The sequence below is a fragment of the Salvia splendens genome, chromosome 2 (assembly GCF_004379255.2).
Source record: "Salvia splendens isolate huo1 chromosome 2, SspV2, whole genome shotgun sequence".
NCBI classification, from domain to species: domain Eukaryota; kingdom Viridiplantae; phylum Streptophyta; class Magnoliopsida; order Lamiales; family Lamiaceae; genus Salvia; species Salvia splendens.
Genome location: NC_056033.1, coordinates 3007854 through 3035700, shown reverse-complemented (window position 1 = coordinate 3035700; position 27847 = coordinate 3007854). Strand labels below are relative to the sequence as shown.

Sequence of the window (27847 nt, the reverse complement as noted above, 5' to 3'; positions counted from 1 at the left end):
TCACAGCTATCTGATAATGTGTACCCTACTAAAGCTATAACTCCGAGATTGGCCAATTGCACCCTAGACTTGCAGTTGACTTTTTACAATTGGACTGAGATAGAAATCATGAGAGGTATACAAGTAATATTATCAGTAATTTTGACTCAATTTAATAATAATTGATTTCTCGTATTAACTTTTTTTTTTGTTTAGATTTTAGGTATACATTTATAGATACACTAAAAAAGACAATCACGGATAGCTCTTTAAAGAGAGGCTATTTTGTGCATAGTTGCTATCGACATGGCCACATGGAAGACACACAGGGTTCAACATGCTCTTCGTTGATTGGCAACGTACTTGCTAACAAAGTAAGTGAAACTATTTAAGTATCTAACATTTCAATCTCTTAGACACAATTTGTTTAGTCACACACTACTAATTTAATTTTACTTGTATTTTTCAGATGATAGCACATGCAGTAGGCGATTGGTACTATGATCGAAGCGGATTTCTGGAAATGGATATGCTCAACAATTTGCCTAAGAACTGCACTACCACTATCAATGAAGCTACTTTCGGGAAAAAAATGTGGCACGTGAATTACACGCACGCGTATCTGACAATGCATGCAAAAGATGCGAAGGAGAGGATCACAACCAGCTGGAAGATGTGGTTTGACGGTTTAGTTGACTAACAGACTTAGAGGTTAATTAGGAACTAAGTATAAAAAGAATTGAGTTGAAACAGCTTTATATTTTATTATTTAATGAATTAATGCAATTTACAACTCTCTCTTTTTGCCATAAATCGTTCACGGTAGGCTATTGGGCTTAGTATTTTAGTTGTTGGCTATTTGGGCTTAGTCTTTTTAATTTGGGCAAATTGCCTCACTTTCAAGATAGTTTGATTTTTCAGTGAACTTTAATTATTGCATAAAAAGTCATGAATTTTACTAGACTTTGTAAATTTCCCATCCGAATGTGCAAATTTCCCAAACTACTGGGTCGGGTCGGATGGGAAATTTGCATAGTCTGGTAAAGTTTATGACTTTTCATGCAACATTTAAAGTTCACGGGAAAAACCAAACTAACTTCAAAGTTCATGACTTTACCGGCAATTTGCCCTTTTAATTTAATAGCCAATTGTTCCAATCCCTACTCATACATCTAATATTTTTCACTGATTAAAATCAAAACCACTTTAAAGTTCAATTTTCTTTATTAGTATTTCTTTATTTTGGATTATTGATAATATAATACTCCCTTCGTCCGCCATTAAGAGTCTCATTTCTCGATGGCACGGGTTTTAAGAAAAGTGGGTGGATAAAAGTTAGTGGAACAAATGTATCATATATTAGTTTTAAATGAAATGTGAGTAGAATGAGTTAGTGGAAGGTGGACCCCTATCATTTATGGTAAAAGTGAATCGGGGCTCCTATTTGCGGACGGACTAAAATGAAAAAACGGGACTCATATGCGGACGGAGGGAGTAATATTTTTATTTTTTAATTATAGTTATGTATCGGATCTTTATTCAAAAGTTCAAAGAATAATTCAATTTCAAGTACTTCAAATAATAGTAATTCCTTTGTTTTTTATTAATAGAGGCAATTCTTTTTTACTCAGAAATTATAAACAAATATTTAGCATGTTAAATGGAGAGAAAAAATTGTGAGATATAAAATGTTTACTATTTTTTGTCAAATTAGAAATTACTGTATTATGTTGAAACTGTATCAAAAAAGAATATGACTATATTAAGCCAAACGGAAGTAGTAGTATTTCACTTGTGAGTGATTAGAATGAAGGAATAAACGTTAAGTGTTGACAATAAAACTATTCTTTGAGGAGTTCAAGGCATGACTCACCAAAAAAATGTTACTATTATATAATGTCTTGTTAAAGGTATATATGATGATATTAAATTGTATATAAAATTGAATATTTTTACATTATTATTGTTATTATCGTGTTTTTAAATTTCCGTATTGGCTTAGTTTAAATTTTTTGTTCCGTCCATAACGGTAGGTGCTCTCTCTGTTGCCTTTCCAATTCCCGGTGACCCTGGAAGCGCACCAAAATGTAGTGATAATGTGCAACATAAATTGATAAGACTTTGATTGAATTTATATTTTTAGTTATGAATGAAGGGTTAAAGTTTTCGGTGAAATTTGGTTTCTTAATTACAAATAAGTTACTTAAGTTGGAGGGATAAAATGAATCAAGTGAGTGATATGATACCTATAAAAGTGATGGGGTACGAACTAAACAACTAAACCCTAGTTGCGAGCCCAATAACAGTGACGGCCCATCAGCCCAAAACCCAAGAAAGAGTATCAGTTCGGCATGACCAAAGAGTTCGGTTCGGCACAACCAAAGAGTTCGGTCGCAGCCTACAGCTCGGTAAAAGCCAACCAATCAAGCTCTACTCTCAAAACCCGAGAAAGAGTATCAGTTCGGCATGACCAAAGAGTTCGGTTCGGCACAACCAAAGAGTTCGGTCGCAGCCTACAGCTCGGTAAAAGCCAACCAATCAAGCTCTACTCTCAGATCGGCAAAAGAACCAATCAAGCTCTACTCTCAGATCGGCAAAAGCTAATCGGCAAAGTTCAGCAGTTCGGTCTCAGTGTTCGACCGAACAAGGAGATAGTGGACCCATGCAGAATCTCCACGACCTCCATTACACCCACGATCTATTTAGTGGTGTTAAGCAGTTATCAACCATCCACGATCTAGTGAGTGGTGCTGCAAACCACGATCTTAGTTCAATGTATAAATAGAACCTAGATCAGATAGACAGGGGTTAAGCTCTCTAGATCCTGAATCTTATAGCAAATCAGTATTGTAATCTGTAAGCGAGACCAAGCAATACAAATATGCCCTCTCTTCTTCCCGTGGACGTAGATTTACCTCAGTAAATCGAACCACGTAATTTTCCGTGTTGTGATCATTTATTACTTGCATTTATTCCCATCAAAAAATTCGCCACATCATCACTGGCGCCGTTTGTGGGAAACAGAGAACCAAAACTGTGATAAAAGCGAGTTTTTGATCCTTTTCCACCAAAAAAAAAAATGCATACCAGATCACATAATACCCATACTTCCGTCCGTGATGAACGTGAGGAAGCTAGTCCAGCCCGTAGGCCCGGAAAACAGCCTCGGGAGAAATCTGCCTCCAGTTCTCACGGTGAAAGAACAAACCACTCCAAAAGTCATCGCACCGAGCCTCCCCAGCAGCTCGCTTTGAATGAGGCTGTCAAGTCGTTCTTGGCTGAGAAGCAGGATGAGTTCTTAACATTCCTGCAAAAGAGCCAGAAGCCGGAGAAGCAAACGGCGGATTCTCCCTCCCCCTCCAGACATGAAAGTCACTACCGCAGTAGTGTCGTATCTTCCAGGAGAAAGAATCCTCACCACCGACATGTTCCTTCTCCTCCTCGGTACCGAAATCACAGGAGAACTCCATCTCCACCATACCGGAGAGATGTCGGATTCGCTACGTATGGAGCGCTGAAGACTCCATTCTCGGATGATATCACCAGAACTCCGTTGCCACAGAATTACCGAACTCCGTCAATGACTTATGACGGGTTAGTGGATCCTCATGATTTCCTGGGACGCTATCAGTATAATATGGCAAACCAAGGTCTCAATGAGGTTCACATGTGTAAGCTGTTTCCCGAGCTGCTTATCGGGAACGCAAGAAGGTGGTTTGACAGCCTCCCTCAAGGGAGCATTAGATCTTACAGAGATCTAATGGATGCTTTTCACAGGAGATTCTTCCAGAAAGCGGAAGCCCGAATCACTTCGGCTCAGCTGCTTTCTATACGTCAAGGTCGCGATGAAAAAATTAGCGACTTCATGACGAGATTCCACAAGGAATGCCTACAAGTAGATGACCTCAATGATCTACTTGTCATTTCGGCATTCCAAAATGGAATTCTGCCCGGAGCTCTCTACAGAAAGCTCGTTGAGTGCAGTCCGCAAACAGCTCAAGAGATGTGGGACATTGCGGACCAGTTTTCTCGTGCCGATGAGGCAGACCGTCGAAAACGGTCTTTAGACAGCTCATCCAGAGGAGACAAAAAGAAGCCTGATCATAGCGATCAGGGGCTTCCTCGCCGAACTCCTTTTGAAAGAATTCAAAGGGCACCGGTACAAGGCAGATTGGGACCACGTCTCGATCTTGAGAAACCGCCCGCTCAGTTCGTACCATTGAACAAGTCGAGAGCGGAAATTTTCGAACTGCATTCTGATATGTTCGAAAAACCAAAGCGGATGACGAAGTCAGCCACGCGCCGAAGTCAGGATACGTACTGCTCCTACCATCAAGACCACGGTCACGATACCGAGGAGTGCCGAAATTTGGCAGCAGGTATTGATGTTCTTGTGAAAGCAGGGACGTTAAAAAAATACCAAAGCAAGCTGCCGAAGAAGAATAAGAAACAGAGAGGTGCGAACTGCGCTCCTCAGGATCCTAAAAGGCAACAGGATCCCGAAGACGATGACGAGCCGCAATATGACGGAGTAATCCAGACTATTGACGCTCTCCCAGCCGGGAAGACTAAGTCGTCTCTAAAAGCAGAACGCAGAGGCGTCAATCGAGAGGAGCCTATGCATAAAAGGCTGAAGAAGGAGGAAGTAATCACGTTTTCAGATGCAGATCCCGTCCCGGCCATTTCTCCTCATCAAGACGCGATTGTCATTCAAGCCGGAGTGGCAAACAAACTGATCCACAGAGTGTTTGTGGATACAGGAGCGTCGGTTAGCATTCTTTTTAAAGAATGTTTTGATAAACTGGAAGTGGATCCAGCTCGGCTCAGTCCGGCCCCACTTCCTCTGAAAAGTTTCGCCCAGGAAGACACCCGCCCTGAAGGTACTATCAGCCTTCCGATTACGGTGGGAAGAGCGCCTACTAGCTCCAGTACGATGATCGAGTTTTTTGTGGTAAAAGCTCGGTCCCCGTATAACATCATCCTGGGAAGAGACTGGCTCAACACAGTTCGGGCCATTTGCTCTACTTATCACCTCACAATCAAGATCCCCACTAAAGGAGGGATTGCAGTCATCCGAGGTGATCAAAAGAGAGCAAAAGAATGTTTGCAGATTGCGCTTAAAAGTGCCGAGCAATCAGATCGGTACCATCAAGCATAGCAATCACAGCAGCCGGAGTCAGAGGCAGGCGAAATGACCGAAGTCACACCGGAGCCGAACTCGATGACAGTTCAGTTATACGAAGATGATCCATCCAGAACGGTCAAGATCGGTTTCGCGGGAACACCTCTGCTCCGGGAAAAGACCATCCAGCTCCTCAAAGAGTACAAAGATGTCTTTGCGTGGTCTCCGTTGGACATGACCGGAGTGTCTTCCGAGGTAATTACACATCGGTTAAATATTGATCCTTCAGTCCGGCCTATAAAACAGAAGCAAAGACTCTTTGCGGCAGAAAGAAATCAAGTCATCCATGACGAAGTCCGCCAATTACTGAAAGCGGATGTATTATTCGAAGTAAAATATCCTTCTTGGGTGGCCAATCCTGTGATGATCAAGAAAAAAGAAGGAGGATGGCGGATGTGCATAGATTTTACCGATCTAAATAAGCACTGTCCTAAAGATTGCTACCCCCTTCCGAACATAGATAAAAAAGTAGAAGCTTTGATAGGCTTCGAAATTTTCTGTTTTCTTGATTTGTATAAAGGATACCACCAAGTTTTAATGGATGAGAATGATGCTTCAAAAACGGCTTTCATTACTGACTTCGGCATTTTTGCTTATAAAAAGATGCCATTCGGTTTAAAGAATGCCGGAGCCACATATCAAAGGATGGTAGACAAGCTATTTCGGCACCTGATCGGAAAAGAGGTTGAAGTCTATGTTGACGACATAGTTGTTAAAAGTAGAAGCACTTCGGATTACGAAGACAATCTCAAATCAACTCTCGACGTGCTAAAAAAAGCCAACCTCAAACTCAATCCCCAAAAATGTACCTTTTTGGTAGATTCGGGAAAGTTTCTGGGTTGTTGGGTTTCAAAGGACGGACTCAAGGCAAATCCCCTAAAGGTTCAAGTTGTTCAGAACATGGCAATGCCGAAGTCCATACATGATGTGCAAAGGCTAACTGGATGTCTAGCCGCACTGAATAGATTCCTTTCCCAAGCAGCCGAAAAGCAACTGCCGTTCTTCAATGTTTTGAAGAAGGCACCAAAGTTTGAGTGGGGAGCCGAACAGAAAAAGGCTTTTGACGAACTCAAAAGTTATTTAGCCGAACTCCCTATTCTCTCTGCTCCAACAGATGCCGAAGTGATATTCTTATATTTAGCGGCATCAGATCAAACCATTAGCGCGGTACTTGTACGAGAAGAAGGCCTAAAGCAGCGTCCTATCTACTTTACAAGCCGAGCATTAAGAGGTCCCGAAACAAGGTATCAACCTCTGGAAAAAATTGCTCTGGCATTAGTAAATGCAGCAAGGAGACTGCGGCCATATTTCTATGCTCACAAGGTATGCGTCTTAACCGATCTTCCACTTCGGCAAGTTTTGACTAAGCCTGAAGCATCAGGCAGAATTGCCAAGTGGGCCATAGAGTTGGGAGAACATTCAATAGAATATCTACCTCGGAAAGCCATCAAGGGACAAGCCTTGGCGGATTTTCTGGTAGAGGCAAAGTTCGATCAAACAATCCCTATTATTGCCGAACAGAAAAGCCCTACCAATGATGAACCAACACAGCCCCAGGAACCCGAAGTAGAGCCGCCGGACTGTTGGATTGGATTCGTAGATGGAGCTTCGAATAAGACGGGGAGTGGAGCTGGTATTCTACTTATCGCTCCCGACGGACACGAGGTAACTTATTCACTTCGGTTCTTATTCCCAACCACTAATAACGAAGCCGAATACGAAGCCCTTCTTGCCGGACTTCGGTTAGCGCAAAGTCTATTTATCAAATCTCTCAAAATCCATTGTGATTCACAAGTCATAGTGAATCACATGTTGGGTACAAGTGAAGCCCGAGATGAAAGGATGAAAAAATACTTGGACAAAGCGCAAAGCATTAGCCGAAGTTTCTCTTATTTTCGGATAATCCGCATTCCCAGAGCGGAAAATGGCCGAGCAGATACTTTAAGCAAGTTGGCCTCATATCCGAGCTCAAAAGTGGAGGAATTACCGCACAGAAGCATTGATGATGCTGAGGTACTTTCAGTAACCAGCTTGCCGAACTGGATGACGCCAATATCAAAGTATCTAGATCAAGGACAACTGCCCGAGGATAAGAGAGAAGCTCGGAAAATCACATGCCGAGCACTTCGGTATGAACTTCAGGAAGGAGTCCTATATAGAAAGTCCTACCTTCAACCGTTATTGCGATGTGTAGGACCAGAAGAGACGGACTACATCCTTAGAGAAGTTCATGAAGGATCGTGCGGCAGCCACATCGGAGCTAGAGCTTTAGCTAAAAAAGTTCTGAGATGGGGATATTATTGGCCAACTATGGTACAAGAAGCAGTACAGCTCGTTAAGAAATGTACGAAGTGCCAAATCCATGCAAATATCCCAAGGATGCCGCAGACCGATCTATGTGCTATGCAAAGCCCTTGGCCTTTTATGCAATGGGGCATAGACATAGTAGGACCACTACCACAAGCTCCTCGGCAAATGAAATTCTTGATCGTTGCCGTGGACTACTTCACAAAGTGGGTGGAGGCTGAACCATTAGCTACGATAACGAGCTCGAAGGCATTGGATTTTGTTTGGAAGAACATAGTTTGCCGATTTGGCATACCCCATATCCTCATTTCGGATAATGGGACTCAGTTCACCGACAAGACATTCAAGAATTGGTGCCAAGAGTTGAATATTCAACAGCGGTTCACTTCGGTCTCTCACCCACAAGCAAACGGACAAACGGAAGTAACAAACCGTATTTTGGTGAAAGGATTAAAAGCTCGGTTAGAACAAGTCAAAGGACAATGGGTAGAAAATCTTCCTCAAGTCCTATGGTCTTACCGAACTACACCAAAAACCTCCAACGGTGAAACTCCGTACAGTCTAGTGTACGGCACTGAAGCCGTAATTCCGGTTGAGATCGGCATACCCAGCCCCCGAACACTCAATTTCTCAACAGAACTGAATGATGACGGACTGAGAGCCGAACTAGATCTTGCCGAAGAAAGAAGAGAACTGGCCTGCATAAAAGCAGCCAAGTACAAGGAGCAAGTAACCCGGTATTATAACCAAAGGGTGAAAAAGCTGCAGTTTCAAGTGGGAGATCTCGTATTGAGAAACAATGAAGTAAGCCGAGCAGAAAAGCTGGGCAAACTTGAACCCACATGGGAAGGTCCGTATCGGGTGTCAGAAGTCCTGGGAAAAGGGTCTTATAAATTGACTCACATGTCAGGAGAACAAGTACCCCGAACATGGCATATTTCCAACCTCAAGAAGTTCCATTTGTAAGAGACAAGGTCCGGTCAGTCTTGCATCTAGTTCGGTCCTAGGGATATGTGCTTTCATGTTTCTATTTGTCCTTTATGCTGGTCGTTTTATAAAAGTTTAAAATCTTTTTCGTCTTTTTTATTTGTCTTTATGTGCGTTTAGTCTCTATGTGCGTTTTGTCTCTTATAAATATTACTGAGGTATATTGATCTTTAAAGGCTGATCCCCCTTTTAGATCATGTATTAAAGACAATTGTGAGTCCAAGCTTCTAAGGAAGATACAAGACCACAATTCAGCTTAAGAAACAAGCAGTTCGTCTGAAACGGACTGCAATAAGCCGAAAACCACTTCGGTCAACCAGGGAAAGTCCAATCCAAGCGATAAAACTCGCCAAATTAGGACACAAAAGGAAAGTCCAATCCAAGCGATAAAACTCGCCAAATTAGGACACAAAAGGAAAGTCCAATCCAAGCGATAAAACTCGCCAAATTAGGACACAAAGGGAAAGTCCAATCCAAGCGATAAAACTCGCCAAATTAGGACACAAAAGGAAAGTCCAATCCAAGCGATAAAACTCGCCAAATTAGGACACAAAGGGAAAGTCCAATCCAAGCGATAAAACTCGCCAAATAAGGACACAAACTAAGTCCGGTCAAAGAAGAGTTTTCTTCATAAGACCGAAGACGAGTCCGGTCAAAGAAGAGTTTTCTTCATAAGACTGAGGACAAGTCCGGTCAAAGAAGAGTTTTCTTCATAAGACCGAGGACGAGTCTGGTCAAAGAAGAGTTTACTTCATAAGACCAAGGACGAGTCCGGTCAAAGAAGAATTTACTTCATAAGACCGAAGACGAGTCCGGTCAAAGAAGAGTTTTCTTCATAAGACCGAAGACGAGTCCGGTCAAAGAAGAGTTTTCTTCATAAGACTGAGGACGAGTCCGGCCAAAGAAGAGTTTTCTTCATAAGACCGCGGACGAGTACAATAAATGAAATAAAAAATCGCTGAACTGTAAATACGCAGTGATAGAAGCGAAATGAAAAAATTTCATTTATTAAGTCTTGTTCGGCATACAATTTCGCTGCCCTACGAGAAGGCGTTACACCATTACAAAGGACTATTCTACTGTCCACGGTCGCTAAAGTTGAGCCACCTGTCCAAAAAATCCTCATGATGCTGAGTTCGGGTGTTCCGAACAGTTGAAGAATAAGTAGGTCGACGAGATGCTCTGATCGACCTTCCGCCCCTTCCCTGAGTCCGGGAAGTTCTAGCACCTCGGCGGTGAAGAGTCTCTTCACGAAGCATCCGCTGATCTTGCTCACTCATAATCACAACTCCTCTACGGACTTCAGGGCGTTCTCGTCTTGACATTTCCGGTTGCTCCGGAGTCCGTTGCTGACTTGGAGTACGTTCTCGTCTTGACGTTTCCGGTTCATCCTGAGTCCGTTGTTGGTTTGGAGTAGAATCTTGAGCAAGTGGATTAGAGGTTTGAGTTGGAGTGTGAGCATCTGTTGGCGGGAAACGCCTAAGGAATCTCTCGATTGAGGGACGCCGGGAAAGAATGATGTCGTACCGAGAAGCCAAGCGCCGCAATGACTTCACAACTTGTTGGCAAGCCGAGCTCTCCAGCGCATTGTTCTTCCGGAGTACATGAAGCTCCTCCCACAGTTCATCAACTTGATTCTGAACTTCAGATATAGTCATTCCCCCGCGCCCGCAGATGAAATCCTCATATGCAGTCCTCTCAGCGATGACAGTGTTCAGCTCGGCATCCAGATCTTTCTTTATGGACTTTAAGTCCTTATTGTTGGACTCCAGCTCCACTAACCGAGCCAAGAGTTCGTCATACTTCACCTGGTCATCTATGGCTTTTTTCTCAGCTTCGTTTAAAGCCGAAGAGTATAGCCGCTTCCAGTGAAGTACCTCCAGCTCCTTAGAGTTAAGAATACAAAGCAGCTATGTCAGTTCGGCATTTCAGTTTACCGAGCAGGCAGTAAACCACAACAGGAGTAAAAGAGATTACGAAAAGCTATAAAGAAGACACGAGTGTAGAAAGAAGAATTTTTTCATTCACAAGAAAATTTTTTACACAAGGAGGGCTTCAAGGCCATTTTACAAGGAGAGAGAGAAACTAAACTAAGAGAAGGGAGACGAAATCATACTCCGCCAGTTTCGTCTCCGGCTCCTCTGTGGGTTTCAGCCTCCTTCTCCTTGTCTACTTCGGCTTCAGCCTCGGCCTCCCTACTCCCTCCAGCCTGCTCGGTGCCCCCATCGCCGGCCTGCTGATCCGTCTGCTCGGTCTCCTTGCCGGCCTCGTTTTCCTGCCCACCCTCTTCGTTAAAGATTGGAGCGGGTGAAACAGGTCCCAAGGAGGCAAAGATGGCCTCCATGTTCTCGTCCCGGTCAGCGCGGCAGTTACGGACTCTTTCAGCAGAGAGCAGGACCGAGGAAGAAGCAAGCTCCTCAAGGAGCGGCAGACTCTGGAGACGGGCTGAAATCTCTCGGCCATACAGCGGCAGGACGACTTCGGGTCCCTGCTCAGCGTTATCGGTCATCAATTTCAGCAGATCACCGATAAAGGCCGAAAATTGATTGCTCAAAAAGAGTTTCTCCGCGAAAACACGGAGAGCCTCCCCCTGAGCAACCACGGCGGCAGCCTCCCTCTGTTTAGATTGCTCTCTCTGGATGATGAGCTGGTTTTTGGCACGCTGAGCTTCATCCTGAGCCGAGATCCTAGCGGCCCTTGCCTTCTCAAAGTCTGCCCGAGCCTGTTCGGCATGGTGACGAGCAGCATTCAACTTCCTCTGCATCTCAGCATAATCGTTGGACGCTTTGGAGAGTTCAACGGCGACGAGCTTGGAGAGCATATTGTTCCTCTGAAAATGGAAAAAGGAAAAAGTCAACAGAGGGGCCACAAAAATATAGGAAAAAAGCAATGCCAGAAAATCAAGAAGAGAATTCACCTCTACAAAGTCCGTTGGCCATGCAAAAGGCTCACAGACATGTTCCGAAGGGGCCGCCAAGACAATGTCTTTCTCCGGCGCTCTTGGGGGTTTCTGAATCTTCCCCTTCCCCTTTGCCGAAGTCGACTCCGGCTTTTTTGGATCCGAAGAAGAGGTCTTCTGCCTTTTCGGATTCTTCTCGGCATCAGACGCCGAGCCGGTGGCTTTCTGTCTCTCCGGCTCATTAGATTCGGAGGATTTGCGACCGAGCTTGTTTAGCATGTTCACTGCCAAAAAGCAAGAAAACAAGGTTAGTCTTCGTCGTTAAAGCAGTAAAGCATAAAAAAGAAATCCTCACCCTCAGTCTCTTCGTCCGAAGACGAGATATCGAACTCGAAGTCACCCTTGACGAGCTCAGATTCCGAGTACTGTTTCCTAATCATAGGAATCTTATTGAGCTCGCCCTCGAGCTCGTTCAACGGTTCTAACCGAGGATGAGGAATTACGGACTTCGGCCCTCTCCAGGGAAAGCCCGGAGCCGCTGTCCTATTGTAAAAAAAGAAACGATTTTGCCATTTCGGCCATTTGGTTTTACAAAAGGCTCTAAAGGGCTGTAAAGGGATCAAGTAAAACCAGGATCCCTTCCTCTTAAACTGAAAGAAATTAAGGATTGCCCTCAGAGACAGATCCTTTCCTAATCTACGCAGTTCGGCAGCAAAGGCTGATAAGTGCCTCCAAGAATTCGGAGTCACTTGACCTAAAGGGAGTTGAAAAAAATCAAGCAGCTCTATAAAGGCAGGGGGAAGAGGGAAACGAAGCCCGCATTCCAAGCAGGCTTCGTAAACGGTGGCGTAACCCTCCGGCGGCGAATCAGCCCTATGAAGGTCGTCGGGAATTACCACTAAACCCCCAGGTAGAAAATATTTTCCGTGTAAGGATATCACAGTATCCTTACTCAAAATGCTCGGAAAATATTCTACCGTCTTCTCCCCGGACTTCTTCCGACCAGAAGACCCCTTACCCCCCTTCCTACCGCTACCTGATTCAGAAACAGATTCAGAAGAAGAAGACATGATTCTTACTCTCTGATGGTCGAAAGTCTGAAGAAAGTCTTGAAGAAGCGGAAGAAAATTTTTCGAAAAAGGGAGAGAATACAGAAGAAATAATCGCAAAAGTGTTTCCAATGATGAAGAAAGGAAATATTTATCGGATTCGCAAAGGCATTTCAAATCCGTCGCGCCGTTTCAAATCCCACTTTTTCTGGATTCAACGGCCGGATTTACTGTCACATTTAATGCGGACACGCGCATGGCACGTCCCCTGACGTCAGCCTCCCCCTTACATTTATCCAAAATGCCGAAGTGATTCACTTCGCTTTTCGGGGGGGGGGGGGTGATGGGGTACGAACTAAACAACTAAACCCTAGTTGCGAGCCCAATAACAGTGACGGCCCATCAGCCCAAAACCCAAGAAAGAGTATCAGTTCGGCATGACCAAAGAGTTCGGTTCGGCACAACCAAAGAGTTCGGTCGCAGCCTACAGCTCGGTAAAAGCCAACCAATCAAGCTCTACTCTCAAAACCCGAGAAAGAGTATCAGTTCGGCATGACCAAAGAGTTCGGTTCGGCACAACCAAAGAGTTCGGTCGCAGCCTACAGCTCGGTAAAAGCCAACCAATCAAGCTCTACTCTCAGATCGGCAAAAGAACCAATCAAGCTCTACTCTCAGATCGGCAAAAGCTAATCGGCAAAGTTCAGCAGTTCGGTCTCAGTGTTCGACCGAACAAGGAGATAGTGGACCCATGCAGAATCTCCACGACCTCCATTACACCCACGATCTATTTAGTGGTGTTAAGCAGTTATCAACCATCCACGATCTAGTGAGTGGTGCTGCAAACCACGATCTTAGTTCAATGTATAAATAGAACCTAGATCAGATAGACAGGGGTTAAGCTCTCTAGATCCTGAATCTTATAGCAAATCAGTATTGTAATCTGTAAGCGAGACCAAGCAATACAAATTTGCCCTCTCTTCTTCCCGTGGACGTAGATTTACCTCAGTAAATCGAACCACGTAATTTTCCGTGTTGTGATCATTTATTACTTGCATTTATTCCCATCAAAAATTCGCCACATCATCAAAAAGCAAGATGTTGTAACTCGGGTTATATAATATCTTAGAATCATGAGTCCTCAAAAATCAAACATGGTGAGGGTGATGGTGATTACGGTAAGTAATTTGGTTTTAATTTTAATGAGTGAATCGGCAGTGATTAATGACGCCAGTAATCAGCCAATTAATTGGTTTTAATTAAAAGGTTCACATGAATACAAAAGAAAAATTGGTGGATGCAATTGAATGTGGATAACGTGGCTCACTGCATCAATGGCATGCAAATGCAACACACACAAACAAAACATTCTTCTTCTTCTTCTTCGTCATATATACATCAAAACCTCCCCTCCATTGCAGAAACTAGGCTGTTACTATGGCAGTCACTGCTGACGGCTGCCTCTCCCTGTCCGCCACATCTTATCCTCGAAGCAGGAGGCTAGTGAAGTCAGAGTTCATGGGGCAGAAGCTCAATTTTGCACCAATTCAGCAGAGGAGGAACGGCAATGCTATTAGGAGGCATGTCTGCAGCTCACTCACAGCTGACTTGGCAGGTGAGGCCAAGGTGAGACTCTTGGTTTTAATCGACGAAACTGTTAATTGATGGGGACTGATTTGTGAGAGGTTTTGACAGTTGAGGGACATAGAGATGGAGAAGAGGGATGCGAGGACTGTTGTCGCCATTATCCTCGGAGGTGGAGCAGGCACGCGTTTGTTCCCACTCACCAAGCGCCGTGCCAAGCCAGCTGTGAGTAGTACATCAACAATGCATTTATCAGTGGTTATGGATTGTGATAATGCGTGATTTAGGTTCCCATGGGAGGAGCTTATAGGCTAATCGACGTGCCAATGAGTAACTGCATCAACAGTGGGATCAACAAAGTGTACATTCTCACTCAGTTCAACTCGGCATCACTCAACAGGCATCTTGCAAGAGCTTACAATTTTGGAAGTGGTGTCTCATTCGGAGATGGATATGTTGAGGTACATGTGAGAATTAATGCAGATGAATTTAGTCTTAACTTGAGTATGATTATTGATGAGTAACTTACTACTATGCCAGGTTTTAGCTGCCACTCAAACTCCAGGACAGGCAGGTAAAAGTTGGTTTCAAGGCACTGCAGATGCTGTGAGGCAATTCCACTGGCTTTTTGAGGTATGAGTATTATGTATCTAGCGTTTTTTCGGGTGGAAAGATGATCTAAATTCTAAACAACCTGCAAAATGTATGGTATTTGTATGAAGAATCATGTTCAATGCACTGCAGGATCCAAGAAGTAAAGATATCGAAGATGTTCTCATTCTATCTGGTGATCACTTGTACAGGATGGACTACATGGACTTTGTTCAGGTAAGCTACAATACACAGATGTAGCGCAACATCTATATATTTCAAGCATTAACATGACATCAGATGATGGTTTTTGCAGTCTCACCGCCAAAGTGGGGCAGATATTACTTTATCGTGTTTACCTATCGATGAAAGGTATAACATTTTTTCTGCAACATTACACTTACTAACAGTTTTCAAGCTAACTATAAGTAGATGCTAAGCATTATGTTCCTGTTAGCAAGTTTCAGTTTCAGAAGTAATAGATTTCCATGGCCAAGCATCCTTGCATTTTGCATTTGTTTACACAGAAATAAGTCCACATCAGTAACTGTCGACTTCGGTGTTTCCTTGTACACAAATACAAGTATTTCATGAAATTCATCTCTTTTCATGATAGGCGTGCCTCAGATTTTGGTTTGATGAAGATTGACAATAAAGGAAGGGTCCTTTCGTTCAGTGAAAAACCGAGGGGAAATGAGTTGAAAGGAATGGTAATTTTTGGTTGCATATACTTATCATTTCCTAAATTATGGATAGAAGCAATTACAGTGGTAAATTTCAGGCAGTAGACACAACAGTTCTTGGACTCTCGCAAGAAGAGGCGGAGAAGAAGCCTTATATAGCTTCAATGGGAGTTTATGTCTTTAAGAAGGACATACTTCTCAATCTTTTAAGGTAAGTATAAAACTCACTTGAATACAAATATCTGTGTTATCAAATATGTCAAGGCTTAGTTAGTGCTGTCTGCTGTTCCGTTTCTTAAGATGGCGTTTCCCAACTGCGAATGACTTTGGGTCAGAAATAATCCCTGCATCAGCTAAAGAGTTCCATATTCAGGTCCTCTAAAGATTCCTTCACTAACACACAATTAATACTTCAAGAATACAATTTCACCTCTACATGTGTCTGCAGGCTTATCTATTTAACGACTACTGGGAAGATATCGGGACAATACGTTCCTTTTTTGAAGCAAACCTAGCCCTTACAGAACATGTAAGATTCCTAAAGTGCAAAGTTTTTCTCTATAAAGATGTCATCGTCACTTAAGTTCTCGTAGATGATCGACATGGATGAACGATGTATAACTTAATATTGATGTTTTTCTCTTGCAATGTTTTGTCAATTCAGCCACCAAGATTCAGCTTCTATGATGCTACAAAGCCAATCTACACATCTAGAAGAAACTTGCCACCATCAAAGATAGATGACAGCAAGGTTATCACACTTTTCGCATGACTGAGAGTCTTAAAATTGCACATCACATCACTTTCAAAAGCCACCCCATGGAGATTCTTCTGTCTTAACATCTATTGTTTTACAGATTGTTGATTCTATAGTTTCACATGGTAGTTTCTTGACCAGTTGCTTAGTCGAGCACACTGTTGTTGGTATCCGTTCACGCATAAACTCCAATGCCCATCTAAAGGTTAGATTTTACCTGTTTCAGAGTTGGGTAATTTTGTCCACATAAAGTGTTTCCTAAGCTTGGTGGTTACTGCAGGATACAGTGATGCTCGGGGCTGACTTCTACGAAACTGATTCAGAGATTGCCTCTGCTTTATCAAAGGGGAAAGTCCCTGTAGGAATTGGAGAGAATACAAGAATCAAGTACAGACAGTTTGATTTATGAGTAAATCCTCGAAAATTCTTTCACATTATTTTCGTTCTCACATTTCGCCATTTGCAGAGAATGCATCATTGACAAGAATGCCAGAATTGGTAAAAATGTCGTCATTGAAAATTCAGAGGTAAGTTTCTCTCAGAATGCTTACCAGCAGCTATTGCCTTTCTTGATCAAGCACTCACCACATCTTGATTATTTGCAGGGTGTACAAGAGGCTGACAGAACTTCAGACGGATTTTACATCCGATCGGGCGTTACAATTATACTGAAAAACGCTATAATCAAAGATGGCACAGTGATATAACAATTTTGTTACATAAGAAGAGTGTCAAAGCAAGTATTCAACAACAAAATTCAGATTTCAACAGAGCTACATTTCCATTTTGTGTATCTGTTCATATAAGTAATAAAATTGTGCAACTTTTGTCTATTTCAAAGTCACAATCATCCCTGATTATTACGTAAATTATATCCAATCAAGATTAGGAACATAGATCACTGTTTAACTGAATGCATGCTGTTTTTTTCTTGAATAACTGCAGGAACTTGACTCTTGTTATCCTTGTTGTAATCTGTTCTACTAAGAAATCGAGATATGAATGAGACAGAAACAGACTGAATGTAATCAGATTTTGGCAAATATTGAATTCTGGGATATTAAAAGCTACTATGAAGCACAACCATTAGACAGAAATCCAGAAAAATAACACAGAAAATATCATGGTCAATTTTGGCCAATACAATCATTTATCCTACCATAACAAGTTAGAAAGATTTTTAAGTGATACAAACACCGGGAGCATGCACTTGTTCAAGTTTTAGCTTCTTCCGCGGATGATGAACGGAGGCGCAGTAAGATGACTGCAGCAAGCAAAAACACTCAAACAAGATGCATGACTATCAAGGACTCAAAACTTGAGTCTTTTGCTGCCAAGCACTTCTTTGTGGGCACGGGGTATAAAACTCAAACATCCATTGAACCAACTACTTCTTTGCATGCCATTTTGCGATGCTGCTGAACCAATTCCACTGAAAAACTAAGCCCGCCAATCGCATAATACCAGCAGTCATTACCTCCACAAATGCATCCACATACGATCTCTGAGGGGATAAACCAGCCGTGGCAACCGTAAGTAATTTTCCTTCCAAGTTGCAGGGGACCATAAATGTGCCTGACTGGATCCCTTTCAGAGATTTTAGAGCAACTTCCTCGGCTTTCATTGCGCCAGAGGAAGCTGCTATTATACTAGTCAGCTGTGGGCGTCTCTTGTTCTCTGTCGTCAGGAGATAATGTCAAGGAATGTTGAGATACACTATGACCAAATAATGAAAAGGTAAATTTATTTAAAAAAACGAAGAATTGAGTGTTGCAATAGTGTGATGCATTCATTCATTAACTAAATTTACAACAAGATGACAACAGATCTTTAGAATCTAAATTTACATGCCCTTGGTACATTCATTCATTAACCAAATTTACACATTGTGCTGGAGGAAGCAAACTTCTTGTTTTGCTCTTTACTTTTTTGTCAAACAACATTACAATCCCAGCATAAAAAAAACTAAGGCTTTGTCAAGCAATAAAATTATTCCAGAGGGGGTGAACTTGGAGAGCTAGCGGACTAATCTAAAGAGATTTCTCCCTGTACACACATTTCTCACAAAGTGAAACAAATATTGTTCCTAAAATCATAACTAAACCTGCTTGTTTAACAATATCAAATTTCATCTAAGAAACTAGTAAATGGTATAGAATCTGCAAGTAATAACACATACAAAATATAAATCCGAGATGCATGAAGTGCAAGAAAGAGATAACAAGTACTCCGTAGATTATTCAATCTGAGCATTTCCAAGTGGATTATTAGGAAAAAATTTATACCTTCTGCAAAACCAGGAGTTTCAGTGTCCGGAGGGAAAATGAGGCTGAGATGAATGTCATCTGCTATAACCTCGTGTTGCAGCGCTTCAGCCAAACACTTGAGGCCAAACTTACTCGCTGAATAAGCCGTGTAGCCATAAATTCCAACCTGAAATAATGAGCTATGACAAGGTGAGAAAAAAACATACTACAAATATCAGTCACCAATTATAATATATGGACTGCGAACAACGCATATATCAGCTTGCTCGTTTAGCTTCATATCAAACTTCAAAGAATCAAACAGTTTATAAATATCCCAACTTCCACAAATCAGCCCATCACTTGAACTACAGACATTACAATAATTCTTAGTTTCACACACACACACACACACACCAGCTGCTCTTTTAACTTCATATCAAGTATCAAACATTTCATAAAGAGCCCAACTTCGAAAAATCAGTTCATCACTTAAACTACATACACTACACAGTATAGAGCAACAGTAGACACATCTGAAACATGAGATCCGTTCAATCAAAGATGGCATTTTTTTTAAATGGGGAAACCTTGTTCAATAACTAATTAAGGAAATTTACCTGGCCCGCCTGCGACGACATAATCGCAATGGAACCGGGCCCTTTCCCGGCCCGATTGGTCTTCATCCCGGGCAAAGCGGCCTTGATCAAATGAAAAGTCCCCGTGAGATTCACATCGATCATGAACTTAATCTCCTCCACATCCTGCTCCTCCAGCTCCTGCGGCACGTACACCCCGTGATTGCACACGAGCACGTCGATGGGGCCGGCCTCCTCCACCGCGCGCTTGACGGCGCCGTAGTCCCTGACGTCGGCGCTGAAGGCCCTGACATCGCGGCCGGTGGCGAGCCTGATGGAGTGCTGCGCCTCCTCGAGGCGGGCGGCGTTGCGAGCGAGAATGGTGACGTCGGCGCCGCCCTGGGCGCAGAGGCGCGCGAGGGCAAGGCCGATGCCGCTGGAGCCGCCCGTGATGAAGACGTGGCGGTTCTTGATTGGGACGCGGACGGGCTTGGGGCGGACGATGAGGAAGAGGATGAGGAGGATGAAGAGTGGAATGAAGAGGAGTGAGAACAAGGACAAGTACACTTCCGCCATTGGTGAGTTTGGGTGAAAATGGTTCGAAATCAAACTTCCTTTTTCGACTGCTTGATTTGTGCTTGGTTTCACTGAGAGAAATTAAAATGGAAAAATTATATTTCTTTTAAGTAAGGGATTAAAATAGAAAGAATTTTTATTTTTTATATTGTATTTCTTGATTTGTACTCCATTTTATATTGTTTTGGGTTAGTTTGTGAAACTGTCCAACTCAAGTTGTTCTCGGAAAAAAAATGTCTCAGTTATATGATGAATTTGTGGATATGATCTTTACATACACAATGGTGGATCTAGTAAGTTTTTGCCCCACGTGAGTTCAAAAACTCTACTTATTAAATTTGATTTTTAGAATTATTGCGGATTGTATGGTGCCGCAACTCCATTAACCCTTCAGAATTGAGGTTTGCTTTCATTATCCATTGTTTTTACACCGTCTAGCAACGACCTTCTTCATCAGCGGCGTATCTACTTAGGAACAAGGGGTACAGTTGTACCCCAAAATTTATTGTTAATAATATTATATTTAGAGATAAAACCAACATTCAGTACTAGCCTAGTGGTGAGAAACAAAATTTCTTTTCCTTTTAACTTCTTCCAAGACTTTGTATGTATTCAAAGCAATGGTTTCCAACTCAATTTGTTTAATTCCTATTTATTTCAAAGGAATAATTTTCAACTCAATGTGTTTAATTCTTATTTTGTTTTCGTTTATTATTCATTGTTAATAGATATTCTCTACATTTTCGCTAACAACTTCTCCTAAAATTTTGTATTAATTCAATACACTTTGACATACTCTGGTCAAATTTTATTTTATTCATCTATATTTAATATTTGATATTTACTTTGTTCTTAATAATTTATACAATTAACTTTTATATAATGCTATAGTCTTAACTAACAAAGTATTTATGTACATAATTCATTTTTTTAAAAGAGTTTTTTTTTATGAAAAAATAAAGAGAATATTTTTAAAAACAGAAAAATTGTGAAAACAAAACAAATAGAACTAAAAGGATTTACTAAAATTTGAAACTTTAAATCGTTATAACTATTTTTCGCACTCCAATATCAAAAATCCTAGATACGCCACTGTTCTTCACTATATCTGATCTCTCGAATTCCGTAGTTCTAGTTATTGGCATAGTGCGCCACAAAATTGACATTACTTTAAACATGTTTAATCTTAATAGTGGGGTTGGAGTTCAACTCACTTCTACAAATTCAAATTGTGGAACCCATAGCATCTTTTTGGCACTAAAACTATTTGCGACCTTTTACTCAACCAGCCAAATATGAAATGTAAAAGAGGTTGTCATGTTATGGGGATGAATTATTTTATTCGAATTGCATTTATTATATGCTTTATTGTCCAATTTTCAAATCTTGGATCTACGTTTTTGTTTAAGTTAGTGGCTCTCACTTACATCAACATCATATTTCTTTGGATTAGATCAAGATGTCATTCAAGTGTTGTTCTTTTTCTTTAACCAAAACAATTCCCAATTTTGAATTTAAATAATTTTACATATATAAAATGTGGTAGATTTCTTCATCGCCATAGATCCAATTATATGATTTAAGAAAATTGACTAGAATAAATTACAACAAACACGCTAATTATCAATTCTTGTTTGGTGAAATTTGTGTAAAATAAACCGAAAAGCATTTTGAATAAATCGATTAATAACATGATTTTCTAATTGCTTTATGTAATGACTGGTAAAGTAGCAGCATATGCCACCAAGTGAGCCCAATGCTGGCTGGAAATTCTCAATTAACTTTTTCACTAAATTTAGATTCCTGCCACAATTCAAAAATATCCCAAAATAAATTCATGGGCTCAATCATACTATCCAACTTCATATTTTTCTTTAAAAAGAGTACATAAAAGTTGGTTTACAATTCTACTATATTATATACAGTACTCCTTTTTAAGAATGTATAGTATTAATGAATTATTGTAGTTTGTAGGTCAGTTTCATTAATTATTACATATATAAGCTATGTACTGTATAATACAGTTCACAGGCTACTAGACAAAGTTATTTAGCCAGTACATACAATTCGAAAATCCTAAAAAAGACAATGAAACTAAAAAAAATTACTTTTCCTCTAGACTTACTGAAACAGTAACCAAAAAATACTATGCATCTTTCATCTATCAACAAATTCCACAACCTCTTATTTATTTGGATTATGCATCACATTTCTTGAAACATCACCACATTAATATAAAATCAAGATCAAAATCTTGTAAAATTAAATGAATGATCATACAAAGGATTAATGATCATGGTGTCATGAGGCTGCAGCCCTCTTGAGCCATGATCATTAGAAGGGCTCTGAAATTTGTTCCCCATGAATCTTGCTTGCCTCACACTCTTTCGTCTCGAATTCGACGTCGAACGAGGGATGAAAACCCCGGTGCCTTTGCTCTCCCTCTTGCTACTTTGGTGTGGATGATCATAGCTGAAAAATGATGCTGGATTGTTTGCTTGAGTACTCAAAGCCTTCAAAAAAGAATCAAGAATATGAATTTAGTATATACAAGTTTGAACTTGAATTTGTTAGTTAATTGTAGATTGAATACCTGAAGATTTAGGGGTGGAGTGTGTGAGAGGGAGAGATCATCATCATCCATGATGAGGAGAGAGACTTGCTTGCTCAAGTCTTTGTAGAAGACATCATCCTCCAACTCAAGAGCTGCTTCCATGTCTGAGTTAGTATGTGTTGTGTGTGTGTTTTTTTTCACTTTATTTTCTTGAATTCTGAGAACTTTTTTTCTTTCCTTTTCTCCAGTTGAATCAGATACTGAGTTGATATTAAATAGGGAGAGAAATTGGAAAAAAGGCAAATGAATGATGGGATCCTAGTAGAGGGTTTATGAGATGGGGCATGTGAATTGGTAGGGTCTCACCACACAATATCTATATTTATATCTCTAGAGGTAGGCAAATAAACAATTTTACCCTACCAGTAAAAAAAACCAATTATTTTAATTTCGACCATCAGATCATCGTGCTCAACCCTGACTCTAAGACCTTCGACTTCAGACATTAACCATTTTACCAATAGCGCTCAACCCTGACTCTAAGACGACCTTTGACTTCAGACATTAACCATTTTACCAATAGCGCTCAACCCTGACTCTAAGACGACCTTCGACTTCAGACATTAACCATTTTACCAATAGGCTATATCGTATAATTATTAATACTACTGTGTGAGTGATATGATATTATCCAGTTGTGGGATAGATAAAGCCACACAAACCAGATTATCTGATCCAGATATAGGCTTGAATGTGATGAGGGCCATATATACTTGGTTGTGATTGTACAAACACTTTTTCCTCTCATCCACTTCTTACATTTCACATCTTGTTCTTTGGGAACAAAATAAATATTTTAAGTTGCATCACACTAGTAAGTCATAAACAACTGTTTTATACTCCATTTCCTTATCGACTCAAAGTAAATCTAGATATGCATTGATTCAACATGGACACTAGAAAAATCAATCGAAACCCCACACTTAAAAAAAGAAAAGAAATGGAATCATCTATTTTTTGACAACTGAGATTATGATTGTATGTATCTAACTTTTTACTAGAATTAGTCCCCACATTCTTGATTTCTGATGATTGTAATTCCATCATACTCTCCAAACCTAAGATTAGGAAATGAGCAATTAACATCAACCCACTAAGATCTTCATAATTGACTAATGATGCATCTTAGGCCATATGCTAATTTATGGCCCCCTTTGTCCAGCTAAGATTGCGTACAAACGAAGTACAAGTATCAATCCAGATCAAAATCGACAGATTTGATTCCGATAGATGGAAAAGGAGGGCTAAGGGCGAAAGTTTCTAATCCGAAAAACAGCCAAATAAAACTCCTCTATTCACAAATATTGTATAACTTATCATTTCCATAGATAGTATGAAGATAACCAGTGGTCCAGTGTCACATTGGTTCTGTCCAAAATATTTATAAAGACATTGTTTTATACAGAAGAACTGTGTATATCAAATATAACAACAAAAATTCCAGTTGCAATAATTTCTAGCCACAAAGACCACAGCTAATTACCAGACCAACTTAGTGACTTTCATCTCCGGAGTTGGTCTGATGTGTGGAAATTTTGTGGCCATAACTTATATTGGCCACAAACTTATACTCAAAAGGACAATCACAGGCTCACAGCACAGCTAGGTACTACAAGATCAAAAGAAGGGAGCCAGATTACGTGCTCATATCACTTGCACAAATCGAAGCAAAATCTCAATTTTCATTGATGTATCATTTGATGAAGTAAGTTCACGGTATAGGAAAAATGAGAGGATGCTAAGCAATCAGCATCCTGCTTTTCATGAATTCTTCATATATTGACCACTACAAATTATGAGATCGAAAAAGGGACATTTATGCTACTACTATGCAACTGGATGAACGATTTCGATACCTCTTGATGGAATGCCTGAAAGTGGAAATGTGAGGTTATGCCCCACCGGCCATATCAATATCTGCAACCCCGTCAACCCCCTTGAATGCAATGCATAACTTCCTCATACAAGACTGCTTCTTGTCACCCTTGCCTGCCATGCCATTAACATTAACAATATCCCTCGATACTCCATTCATTAGATCAAATAAGGGAATATCCAGGTTAGATCGAGTCTCCTTTTCTAATTCTGGAGGTGCCTGCATGTATAACTTTTCCCCCCTGTATGAGACGCTCACTCTAGTCAGGAGTAGACGAGGGTGATCTTCCAGTTGATTGATAAACTGTTGCAGGGCAAGATTAAAAAATCAGTATCTGACAGCAGTTAAAATTACTGATACAAAAGCAATCCAGGTTATAAGAATACGTGTTGAAGCACCTTTTTTAAAGTAACAAACTTCTCCAACTCGATTAGAACACCGGGACCACAAACAAGGCAATCTGCATCCTTCACAAACTTTGTAACTTTAATATGAAGACCTTCCACTCCATTATACCTGTGAACGGAATTGCGGTTACATTAGTAAAGATAGAAGGAAGGAATTAGAAATATCTGTGAGACCATTTGCACGTAACAAAATCTAGAAGTCAGAGATATACGTTAAATAGTTAGACAGTGACTTGCTGCATCCAGAAACAATTTTCAAGGTCTCCAAAGCACAAGCAGCTGAGATAATAGCATTCGTGGAAGCTATAGCGGGGATAATATTTTTTACCACACCCTGAAAGAAAGCAAAGTGTTATTTCATTAACAATATGGTCATAAGCATCTAACGTAAACTATTTGCACAAACATGGATAGTCATATTACAGTTGATGGGTTGACGGTGCAACCTTTCACTAAACAACACGAAAGCTATTGCTAGCCAAAAAGATGTACCAAGCTACACAAAAATACTCAGCTCAAAGGTTAAAACCGAAAGAAACTTTCTCACCTGGGTCAAAGAATATGTAACTCCAGGAATTCCAAAAAGTTCAGCTCTCTGGACGGCCTTTTGAGAAACAGATGAAACGAAATCAGGAGAAATAAGAAAAACAGTAATTCCAATTTGTTCAATTGAAAGATAGATTCATATTGTTTATTACCTCTGAATAAACCCATTGCATGCCTTCAGGATTATCTGGATCAAAGCTTTTGCGACCATGGACCTGACAAAATATTATCCGGAGGAAAAACATAAAGCAAAGGCACCACCAAGCAGGAAAATATAGACAAATACTTATTAAGATATATGCTTACCTCATTCCATTTAATCAAATGGGCATATTCAATACAATGAGCAGCATTCCTTGGAGTTTCTGCCAAAGTACAAAGAGGGAATTTTACTTGCGGAGGGAACAGCCAAATGGTACACTGAAAACATGGGGTTGTTCCTGGAATTATAATCCTGGCATGGCCCTTGAATCCTTCAGTTCCACCATCCACCATAGGTTTGACAGTTTCTTCTCGAGGATTATCGTCAGAATCATACTCTAGTTAAAGAGAAAGAACACAAACTTAAGTACATCAGAATTGCAAATAGACAAGAGGATACTCTGATCATATTCAATGCCAGAAGACTACATAAAATTATGTTTTTCAATGTGCATCTGTATTTCAGGGTTAAAAGATTGGCTTATATTGAATGGGAACTAATATATAGCAAATTAAGTTCATTATATCAGTTTGTATGCGTGATACTTAGCACTTCTGATTCTGAATAAGATTCAACAATATAGCAAAACCCAAACAACCGACTGCAAAATACAATTTGTAAAGGATGACCCGGCAGTGAAATAGATAAGGTAGCTACATATAAGTAGGTACAGGTATTAGATGAAATGGATAAAATAGCCTCCTCCAACTAAGGAAATGAAGAGAAAACTTTGGGTCAACTTATTCCAGGTCCTCAATATTGCGTGGAAAACTTACCTAGAAAGCCACAAGCTACTTCATTTATGTAGCTCCGAGCCTCAATAGAATCAAGCCCAAGGACAATTATGCTGAAATCACTATAAAAGTCCAATGGTTTGTCTTCGATGCGGCAGAAATGTGGTGTAATATTTACACCATTAACTCTTTCCATAACTCGTTTAGCAGCTACTTCAGCCTTTGGCTTTCCTACATCTTCAAGTCTACACAGAGGATGCAGGCAGGATAACTTTTCAGCATTAAAAAAATGGAGTATATAGAAACAATTGTGAATAGAAGATATTGTGAATGGAGACAGATGGGAAAATAGCAAAAATATATAACAAATGAATTTTTTTTTACTTTGTGTCATATAAAAAAATAAAAATGAGCCCTTTAGATCATGTCAACTGACAGTTGATACCCAATCTGGAGGTCAAAATCCAGATAAACTTCGCTATGTCTGTGAAGATCTTTATGACTAGCATATCACTTAGCTCGAGCAACTGAAATCAGCTAGAGTTTAGTAACTGGGAAGAGCAAAGACCAACCAACTCTTTAGCTTGTAACATCTGTTTTCCAAGAGATTCAGCTAGTGCATGCATTACTAGGTAAGCATAACAATCTACTAAAAGTTGAGTCCTTTCTATCTGCCAATAGATTATTCAATCTAAGCTGCAAAATGAACTAAACAGGAGGAGCAGGCACTCAATGTCACATAACCAGTTCTAACCACCTAAAGCTAGTTAAGATAACCTCACCTGAAGAACAAACAAAATTCTCCAAATCATTGTACAAAAAACCTCACTTTGATTTCCAAATCATAGTAAAACAGTATTTGTATGCATTTGAAAGAATTTAAATGTCAAAAACTAGCATTTATAAATCAAAGAAAAGGTCTATATTATGTAAAAGTTTTGCATTCACATTGAGTTACATGAGTTCAAGCAACAATTAAAAAAGTAAAGGATACCCGATGCAGTGATTAAATCCTAGTGTTACGTTTCAAAATCCATGATGAGGAGTTCGGCTTCGTCGCCACATTTGTAGCAATACAAAAATCAGACAAAACACATGTTCCACACTAGGCAACATGAAACTCTGTTAATTCAAAGGGTGAAAACATGTTGGCAAAACTTTTCACTATATTTATCTACTGAACAAAGCACCTATACATACATTAGAGTCCTAACTGAACTAGGAAAGCCGATAGATTACCTATACAATTCTAACAATTACAAAGAAAGTGACGAATTAAATCATCAAGGGAGGTAATTATCAAGATTTTACTGCCGCGCTTGATCAATTATGGCCACTGATGTGTAACAACAATACAAGCACAAAACTGTTCCAATAAACAAGAAGCATCAAACACACCTGAAGAGGAACTGACGATTAAGGTTGGTAACCTCAATCCGGTCCATATCGATTACATCAAGATTCCGAAAGCCAGTTAGAGCCAAGTCCTTGAGCAATTCGCAGCCCAGCCCACCTGCCCCCACCACCAACACCTTCACATACTCTTTTATATCCTCTCTCAGCTGCAACAGTCAGAAATTTGACCATCAGTAATACTTCAAAAGGTTGAAAAATAACGCACTCCACCTGTTTGAAGAAACTGCTAAGCTAAGACAAAGCAAAATTAAAGAGAAATCCGCCAGTGCCTAGGCCCAATTTTCCTCCTTTAACATGAAGATAAGTGTCAACAGCCAAACAAGTATTGCAATGTGGCAAGTTTCGCGAATATGAATATAATATATATACAGAGAGAGAAGGGTTTACTTCTTGGCCGGGCTCGAAATTCGGGCCAACGAGGTGACCGGGGCGGAGGAGAAGCTTATCGAGGTCTCTTGATCTGCTGGGCTGAGGCACCGCCATTGTTGCAGAGCTTCCTTAATTATTTCTGCTCTTCGCCAAATTGTAAACAAAGTTCTTCAAATATACCCTCTGCAGTGATTTCTTATACTCTGCGTGCAGTTATTATGTTTATTTTATACTTTTTATTCCAACCAAAGCGACTTTAGTTTTGGCA

The 27847-nt window shown here is 40.5% G+C and overlaps 4 protein-coding genes across 6 annotated transcripts; 1 reads left to right on the top strand and 3 right to left on the bottom strand.

Moving 5' to 3' along the window:
* The first annotated feature begins 13748 nt into the window (after nt 1-13748).
* Nucleotides 13749-16848, top strand: LOC121783653 (glucose-1-phosphate adenylyltransferase large subunit 1, chloroplastic-like). Of its 2 annotated transcripts, none has more exons than XM_042181799.1 (15): nt 13749-14026; nt 14096-14209; nt 14272-14445; nt 14525-14617; nt 14729-14812; nt 14892-14947; nt 15192-15285; nt 15357-15469; nt 15559-15631; nt 15707-15787; nt 15923-16009; nt 16116-16220; nt 16296-16402; nt 16482-16542; nt 16621-16848. In XM_042181799.1, the coding sequence occupies exons 1-15, from the start codon at nt 13838-13840 to the stop codon at nt 16720-16722; spliced, it is 1533 nt and encodes a 510-aa protein (XP_042037733.1). In that variant the 5' UTR covers nt 13749-13837; the 3' UTR covers nt 16723-16848. The 2 variants fall into 2 exon arrangements, with proteins under 2 accessions (XP_042037733.1, XP_042037740.1); XM_042181806.1 differs by having other exon boundaries at nt 13833-14015.
* A 200-nt stretch (nt 16849-17048) lies between these two features.
* On the bottom strand, nt 17049-19505 carry LOC121783668 (3-dehydrosphinganine reductase TSC10A-like). Its single transcript, XM_042181816.1, has 3 exons — nt 18882-19505; nt 18301-18448; nt 17049-17692 (listed from the first exon to the last, which is right to left on the bottom strand). Exons 1-3 carry the CDS (start codon nt 19413-19415, stop codon nt 17403-17405), a joined length of 972 nt encoding a protein of 323 aa, XP_042037750.1. The 5' UTR covers nt 19416-19505; the 3' UTR covers nt 17049-17402.
* Nucleotides 19506-21570: 2065 nt separating this feature from the next.
* Nucleotides 21571-23557, bottom strand: LOC121783645. The gene is made up of 2 exons (XM_042181787.1): nt 22009-23557; nt 21571-21928 (listed from the first exon to the last, which is right to left on the bottom strand). Exons 1-2 carry the CDS (start codon nt 22129-22131, stop codon nt 21662-21664), a joined length of 390 nt encoding a protein of 129 aa, XP_042037721.1. The 5' UTR covers nt 22132-23557; the 3' UTR covers nt 21571-21661.
* A 134-nt stretch (nt 23558-23691) lies between these two features.
* LOC121783630 (NEDD8-activating enzyme E1 catalytic subunit-like) lies at nt 23692-27778 on the bottom strand. Of its 2 annotated transcripts, XM_042181767.1 has the most exons (9): nt 27598-27778; nt 27193-27356; nt 25837-26039; nt 25165-25397; nt 25011-25073; nt 24860-24916; nt 24525-24646; nt 24304-24421; nt 23692-24208 (listed from the first exon to the last, which is right to left on the bottom strand). In XM_042181767.1, exons 1-9 carry the CDS (start codon nt 27691-27693, stop codon nt 23921-23923), a joined length of 1344 nt encoding a protein of 447 aa, XP_042037701.1. In that variant the 5' UTR covers nt 27694-27778; the 3' UTR covers nt 23692-23920. The 2 variants fall into 2 exon arrangements, with proteins under 2 accessions (XP_042037701.1, XP_042037708.1); XM_042181774.1 differs by lacking the exon at nt 27598-27778 and having other exon boundaries at nt 25837-26387; nt 27193-27315.
* Nucleotides 27779-27847: the final 69 nt, after the last annotated feature.

Excerpts from the sequence above, each read along its gene's own strand:
- LOC121783668 (XM_042181816.1), bottom strand. The coding sequence starts at position 19,415 with ATGGCGGAAGTGTACTTGTCCTTGTTCTCACTCCTCTTCATTCCACTC. Across the intron at positions 18,449-18,881 it reads TGTCGTCGCAGGCGGGCCAG|GTTGGAATTTATGGCTACAC; the intron begins GTAAATTTCCTT and ends TCATTATTTCAG. Across the intron at positions 17,693-18,300 it reads AACTCCTGGTTTTGCAGAAG|AGAACAAGAGACGCCCACAG; the intron begins GTATAAATTTTT and ends TCCTGACGACAG.
- LOC121783653 (XM_042181799.1), top strand. The coding sequence starts at position 13,838 with ATGGCAGTCACTGCTGACGGCTGCCTCTCCCTGTCCGCCACATCTTAT. Across the intron at positions 14,948-15,191 it reads TGTTTACCTATCGATGAAAG|GCGTGCCTCAGATTTTGGTT; the intron begins GTATAACATTTT and ends TTTTCATGATAG. Across the intron at positions 15,632-15,706 it reads CTAAAGAGTTCCATATTCAG|GCTTATCTATTTAACGACTA; the intron begins GTCCTCTAAAGA and ends ATGTGTCTGCAG.
- LOC121783645 (XM_042181787.1), bottom strand. The coding sequence starts at position 22,131 with ATGGAAGCAGCTCTTGAGTTGGAGGATGATGTCTTCTACAAAGACTTG. Across the intron at positions 21,929-22,008 it reads CTCCACCCCTAAATCTTCAG|GCTTTGAGTACTCAAGCAAA; the intron begins GTATTCAATCTA and ends TCTTTTTTGAAG.
- LOC121783630 (XM_042181767.1), bottom strand. The coding sequence starts at position 27,693 with ATGGCGGTGCCTCAGCCCAGCAGATCAAGAGACCTCGATAAGCTTCTC. Across the intron at positions 26,040-27,192 it reads AATCGTCAGTTCCTCTTCAG|ACTTGAAGATGTAGGAAAGC; the intron begins GTGTGTTTGATG and ends TCCTCTGTGTAG. Across the intron at positions 25,074-25,164 it reads ATTTGATTAAATGGAATGAG|GTCCATGGTCGCAAAAGCTT; the intron begins GTAAGCATATAT and ends ATATTTTGTCAG.